The sequence below is a fragment of the Tupaia chinensis genome, unplaced genomic scaffold, assembly GCF_000334495.1.
Source record: "Tupaia chinensis unplaced genomic scaffold, TupChi_1.0 Scaffold000314_1, whole genome shotgun sequence".
NCBI classification, from domain to species: Eukaryota; Metazoa; Chordata; class Mammalia; order Scandentia; family Tupaiidae; genus Tupaia; species Tupaia belangeri.
The window spans coordinates 1,018,108-1,024,582 of record NW_006159807.1 but is presented as its reverse complement, the minus strand read 5'-3'; the positions used below and the strand labels follow the sequence as shown (position 1 = coordinate 1,024,582).

The 6,475-nt window shown below is 45.3% G+C and overlaps 1 protein-coding gene and 1 long non-coding RNA gene across 2 annotated transcripts in view; one reads left to right on the top strand and one right to left on the bottom strand.

The window, feature by feature from the left end:
• The window catches only part of HOXD8 (homeobox D8), a 2,865-nt gene extending 873 nt beyond the window's left edge, over window positions 1-1,992 (top strand). The window contains exons 2-3 of the mRNA XM_006151132.2: window positions 3-166; window positions 544-1,992. Of these exons, the coding sequence (XP_006151194.1) occupies window positions 3-166; window positions 544-839 (460 nt within the window). The 3' untranslated portion in view covers window positions 840-1,992. The remainder of the gene's footprint in view (window positions 1-2; window positions 167-543) is intronic.
• Window positions 1,993-2,479: 487 nt separating this feature from the next.
• Window positions 2,480-6,169, bottom strand: LOC102469012 (uncharacterized). The gene is made up of 3 exons (XR_334927.3): window positions 5,836-6,169; window positions 4,575-4,670; window positions 2,480-4,186 (listed from the first exon to the last, which is right to left on the bottom strand). It is a non-coding gene; the product is annotated as an uncharacterized LOC102469012 (long non-coding RNA).
• Window positions 6,170-6,475: the final 306 nt, after the last annotated feature.

Genomic DNA, 6,475 nt, shown 5'->3' with positions numbered 1-6,475 from the left:
TGATACGATAACTTACAGAGACAGCCGATTTTTACGACCCAGCAAGAGGCCGAGCTGGTACAATATCCTGACTGTAAATCGTCCAGTGGTAATATTGGCGAGGACCCAGACCACTTAAATCAGAGCTCGTCTCCTTCTCAAATGTTTCCCTGGATGAGACCACAAGGTTGGGATGCCTTTTTTTTTCCGAAAGAGGGGAGAGGGGGAAATTTTGCTTTCATCTCACGTTCTAGCCTTAAAACTCCCCTTTCTTCTCCCTCTCCCCCTGCTTTTCCTTCTTATGTAGCCGAAGTAGCTCTTATTCGTAAAGTAATACATTTTTTTTAAAAGTAGAAACCATGTAAAGATGATGGGGATAGAATAATTGAGGACCTTCTCTCTGCCCCTTTTGCCTGCACACCCTATATATATGTATGTATCTCAGAGCTTATGAGCGCTGTGTATATTTCACCCCCTGCACCGGTTCCAGTGGACTTCCGACAACTTGTGGGGACACCATGACGTTTTCAAAACGTTCATTTCTCCTGTTTTTGTTTTAACCAGCAGCTCCTGGTAGACGAAGAGGAAGACAAACCTACAGTCGTTTCCAAACCCTAGAGCTGGAAAAGGAATTCCTTTTTAACCCTTATCTGACCAGGAAGAGAAGAATCGAGGTTTCCCACGCCTTAGCCCTCACGGAGAGACAGGTAAAAATCTGGTTCCAGAACAGGAGGATGAAATGGAAAAAGGAGAATAACAAGGACAAATTTCCCGTTTCCCGGCAGGAGGCGAAGGACGGGGAAACCAAAAAGGAAGCACAAGAGGTGGAGGAAGACAGAGCCGAAGGCCCGACAAATTAGCTTCTACTTTTAAAATTTACCACAGACTATTAAAACTAACGATCAACCTAAGCTTGTGGACACCACCTATCTTCTTTGTTGGAAAGGACCCTACCTGTGTTTCAAGCTACCTTCATGTCACTGCTCTTGAGGTTTCTGCGCTTCTGAGAGGGATTTGTGTGTTTTAAAAAGTTTCTAGTATCACATAGGAGCGTCCTTGAGCTGTCCTATGAAGGGTAATTTGATACTGATCTTGGAGCTATATTTTTATAATTGTTTTTAACTGTCTGAGCTGGTGATTTGTCTCAACAACGTAAACTTCCTAATGATTAGCCCTAAATAATTGAGTATAAAATGCTTTATTAATCAAACAAGTGCACTTGAACATTTTAAAATCTTTTCTTTATGATAAGTAAATTAAAAGAAATCTATTAATTTTTTAAAGTTATGCCTGCAGAATATTTACTTTATATTATTTGATTAAAATGTATTATTTATGTTTTCTTCCCTGCTTTTATAATGAATGGTTTGGGTGCCTTTTGTGTTATTCCTAAAGGGCTTCTTTGAGTATTGTGTAAATGTATTATCTTGGGGGAGAAAAAAGTCTGGGCCAAATATTTGAAAAGCACATGTTAGCTGAAGACTGTAATGTGTAGTCCTGGCTCTGTAGCTCCCTTAAACTTCAGGAAAATGTTGGGCTAGTGACACGTTTCAGGACAATGTCAAAGGTGACACTTAGTCATTGTTCTATAGTCTGTACAAATTATGACAATTAAATAATTTAGAGAATGAATACTTGAAAAAACAATTATAACATTTTTCACTCATTAACTTTTCACTTTGGCAGGCCGCCTGTGTATCGCGTCTCATTTCTCAGCTTGCTTTCGTTTTGAACCACACTTGTAATTGCCTGAAATCGCTAAGTCTGTACACTGCGGCTGCCGCCATGATTCCATTTTTAAACTAGATGTCATATTTATTTGTATTCCCTTTGCTCTGTTTGCACGCATGTTTTAAGCCAGCTTGCTGTGCGTGTCTTAGATGTCGGTTGTTACGTCCCCTGCAGGAAAACCATGGCCTCACCTAGTGAAACAAGCCCTGAGACCAAATGCAGAAAAATGTGAGTGTAAACAACCGCTCCAGCATACAACTAGCTCCTTAATAAAAAAGTGTATCTCTCTAGAGCTAGTGTCTTTGAGTGCCTCAAATACCCATTTCCCAAATCACCTAGGCTTAAACCAGGGTACCAATACCTCAAGGCTTAATTAAGTCTGATATGGCGGAATGGGGAGGAGGGTTACATACCTCCAAGGCTGTTAAAAAATGCTGGGGTGGGGGTGAGTGTTCTTAGTCTAGACTGGGCTGGCCAGGCTATCCTTGCTTTATTTTGCTCTCAATAATCTTGCTTAAGATACTGTGATGGCTTTGAACTTTGCAAAGGACTGAGTTGTAGGCCCAGTGGGGGATGACCTCAGTGTCCAGGTTACACTACAACTTATTCCACTGAGCCATCCTTGATGCTGGGGTTTGGCATGTTATTAACAAGATATCCACTTTCCATTGGAGGCTGTTTCTGCAGCTGCCATTTTATGGGGCAAAGGGAGGGCAAAGAGGGGAAGAAGGGAATGGACAAATTCAAGTAAAATAACATTTTTCTCTGAAAAATGAAAAGCACCTTTATTAGGTAGATATTGAAGAGCTCTCTGCTTTTTTTAGTCATGTTTATTTTTAAGGAGACACATTTTAATTTCCAGAGTGTTTTTGCACATTTAAGAAAATGGAATCCTGTAGCTTCCGGCCATGGTTAGCCCCTGAGGTGGTGGCAAGCTTTTTGCCTGCTGCTTCACAGAGAATGTTGGTACTGGACAGGTCACAGGCAAAGCACCACTTGGCTTTCCACACTGGGAATAGGCTGTGGCTGTGACATTCACCGACCTGAGCCAGCCAAGACAGTTTTAAGTCACGGGTGGCCTGGGGCTTAAACATTTGCACAGGAGGAGACAGCTGCAAAGGGGCATGCTGCATTTGGAACAGTTTGCACTGTGCACTGCCCAAGACTGCTGTCCTCTTGCGGAGTAATGATATCAAGCCCTAGGAGAATGACTGAGAAACAGCCTCAAGCATAAATTGGCTAAATTCCAAGTCCCCTCAATGTAAGGGACTCCTGTATAATAGCAAAACTCACTGTCTCCTGTGATACTCCCAAATACCAATTGCAGAGCCACTGATTTTGACAAGACCTAGCACATGGGTAGGTGTGGAATGAAGTGGGGACAAAAACATGATTTCCTTGGCATTCTGTGCCACTCTGAAAGTATTGTACCTTCTGGTCCCACCTGCCTCTTAGCCCGTAGTAAAATTTTAGCTCATGCACAGAAAATTATTCTGTTGGAATAACTGCTGTATTTCAAAACATGCATTTGTACATTTACATAAAGTTCACACATGCAGGAAGTGCTGATTATAAGTATAGGTATATATGTTTCCTTCTGTAGCTGGAAAAGAGCATAGCTTCATCTCCAAGTAATGACCTTGAAGAATTGTACAGCACACATATAGTCACCATCTTTCTTACAGGGGTTAAACACCACCGCAACGCCCATCATGGTGTTTTATGCACAGACTGTTAGTGGCGAGAGTGCACAAGAAAGAAACCCTTCTAATTGGCTCAAATCTGTAAACATCGAAGGTTTGTGGCAATCAGCAAACATTTTTGCTGCAGAAATTTGCATAAATCTAGAGAACCCTTTGCAAACCCAGGCAGCATTTTTTCCTGTCCTGCCTGGACTGCAGCAGGCTATCAGCCTGTAAACTTGTTTTGAGAAAAATAGGACCCTCCAACGCTAACACTAAATAAAGGAACCAAGGCTTTAGAATGATTTAGGCTCTCTATTTGTAAAGACCAGAAACACAAAAGAGGATGGGTCTCAATGGTTTCTAGAGAAAAGTCAGTTTAGGGATGCCATTTTGTGAGGTTCCACAAAGCGCAGAACGTCACAACATCTGCATGGGAAGGGGAGTGGAGTGCAAACATGGCTACCTTCCCTGTGCAAAGAGTTTCTTATCAGTCCTTATTCCCAAAGCTGAAAAACAAGATTATAAAGCTCTGCTTCTATTTGGGTAAAGGGGGAGGGGAGGATGAGGTAAACTGACTATTGAGATTATTTCTCAGAAAATTCTAGAATCAGACAATCTCTTTGATCAGTTCCACAGAGTAACGTGTTCTGGGCTTTAGAAGGCCCAACAATTTGCTGCATTTGCTTGTGCAACTAAAAATACTGCTTAATTCTTCAATGCAGAAGATTCTGCTCTTTCATATCCAGGGTTGTATTCTCTGCTTCCCTGATGTTTGCTGAATCCGTTGGTATCTAGGGTAGACAGGGGAAGAAAGAGAACAGTTTAATAGACTCTAGCTACTGTTGGGGTTTTCTCCTGCAAAATTAGGGCTCATTGACTTTTTCTAGAAAGAATATGACGTTTCCTGACAGATGGTATCAGAAGCCCTTCCATCAAAAGCATCCAAGGTCATTGAAACTTCTTCAAGGGCTACAAATGGCATGCTCCAGAGGGTGCTGTGCTGCTTCCTGCTCAAGTCCACATTGATTTAGGTGCTAAGTGGGTATAAAGACCTTAATAGTAGAGACCTTATTTACAGACATCCAATGCAACTATTGATAAATACATCACTAGAGGCCCAAAGACATAGTAAGGAGGGAGGGTTTTGGGTGTATTTTTTTGTTTGTTTGTTTGTTTTACCTCTTTCAGGCAAATCTGGATGACCATGCATATGAGGGGAATTCTGGAGGCCAGTCAGGGACATTTCCTTTCAGGGACAGTACACCTGAGCAGCTCCTATGAAAAATGCAAAGAGAATGTGACCCTTGCTTTTTGAGGAAAAAGGAATCGTTTTTTCCTAGACTTATTTCAGGGAATCCCTTTTTCCCTGAACAAATGGAGCCTCTGTCCTCTTAAGTGTTGCATTAAGCAGACTTTTTGAATGAACATTTATTGGGGGGGGGGTGCACCTGGAGAGTGGAGAACTGTAATTAAATTCTGTAATGATGATTGCACTTAGGAAGAACCTAAAGCGAGGGGTTTCACAGGGGATTCAGAAAGACTGAGTCTTACATCCAGCAACTGCCCAGAAAGATGTTCCTGTGGAGATAAAAGACCAGGCAGTGGGTGCTCTCTTGAATAGTCCTGGGAAGAGGTTGACAAGTACCTAAAACCATTACCAGACTACGAGCTGGTTGGTGGCTCGCCTGCTTCGGAAACCCTAGGAAATGGGAGAGACCCCGATTTTTATTGGAGAGGGGCATACTTTCTTGGCCTGAGAAGTCCAGGTTTTCTGCAGAGCACAGGGGCTGGCTTGCCTGGAGGTGAGAAGGGAAAAACTGAAAGTGTTTAGCTACCCTTCCTGACCGGCCTTTTTGTGGGGGAGGAGAGCAGAAGCCAAGTGACCGGCATGGAAGGGAGGTGTAGGAGTGCCGGGGAGATCAACGTCCCAGCGCCTGGGCAGTACACCGCACTCATTTCCTTCAGACACAGCAAAGGTCTCGAGCAAAACAAAAACCAAAACAAACAAACAAAAAACAAATAATTCCTATAGAAGGTGAGAGAGCAAGACACCAGAGAGACAAGAAAAAAGGAAAGAGGTACAAAAGAGAGAAGAGAGGGAGGGAAGGAAAAAGGGAGAAATGAGAGAGGGGTGAGGGGAAGAGGGTGGGAGGGAGAGGGAGAGAGGGAGAGAGAGGGAGAGAGAGAGAGAGAGAGAGAGAAAACATGGCGCTTGTGAGCTGTATGTGCAAAATCCGCAAGGAATTGCAGTAAATTCCTTTTTGTTTGAAGAAAATTTACAACTTGGTAATAGACCTTTTTATGACCTATTTGCGGTCGTCATTGGCTGCGGCTGGTCATGTGCAGGCGCCGCTCGCCTTCACGGCCTTTTTCCTGATTTCCCAGGCGAATTTCCCCCCGCATTCTGCTTTCCCAGAGCCTCACCCCCTCTTTTTCTAACCTTTGTCTCTGCAGAGGTGGGCTCCAGTCGCCGGTTGCGGGATTGCAGGGTCCGCCGCGGCCAAGGCTCCAGCCCGGTGCCAGGCCTAGCCTTACCACCGCACTCTCGGACTGAGCCGCTGCTGCCTCCAGAGCGGGTGGGGAGCCGGGGTCTGGTGCCGGGAAAGAGCCTCGGGCGCCAGTCCCCGCCAGTGCGAGTTGGCCGGGAACAGCCCGCCTGCTCCCGGTGGCTGCAGCCTCGCAGTTCCGAAGAGGCTCTTTCTCCAACATGAGCTGGTCCCTACCGCCGAGAGTGCGCGCTGCCGGGCAGCGCCTAATGGATTATGGCAGGCGCCCGGGCCGCCCAACGACAGCCGCCTCCAGCTCCGAGCCTCCGGGTAAGAGTCGCCCCCTCCCCGCACCCCGAGCACTGCTACCGGGGAACTTTGGGCACCAACCCCTTTGGGCAGATTAGTGAGCCCTATCCGCCCCCCTACACTTTCTTGGGACCTGGAAGCCCGCTGTTTACACCCCCTACCTCCTGACCACTACTACATCCCTAAGGCGTGCTCCCGGGCCCGGGGTGGGGTTAGGCTGGGCTCAGAAGTCAAAAAGAGGAAGCCTGGTTTCCTCTCAAAAATTCCGAGAGATCGGTAGCGGCA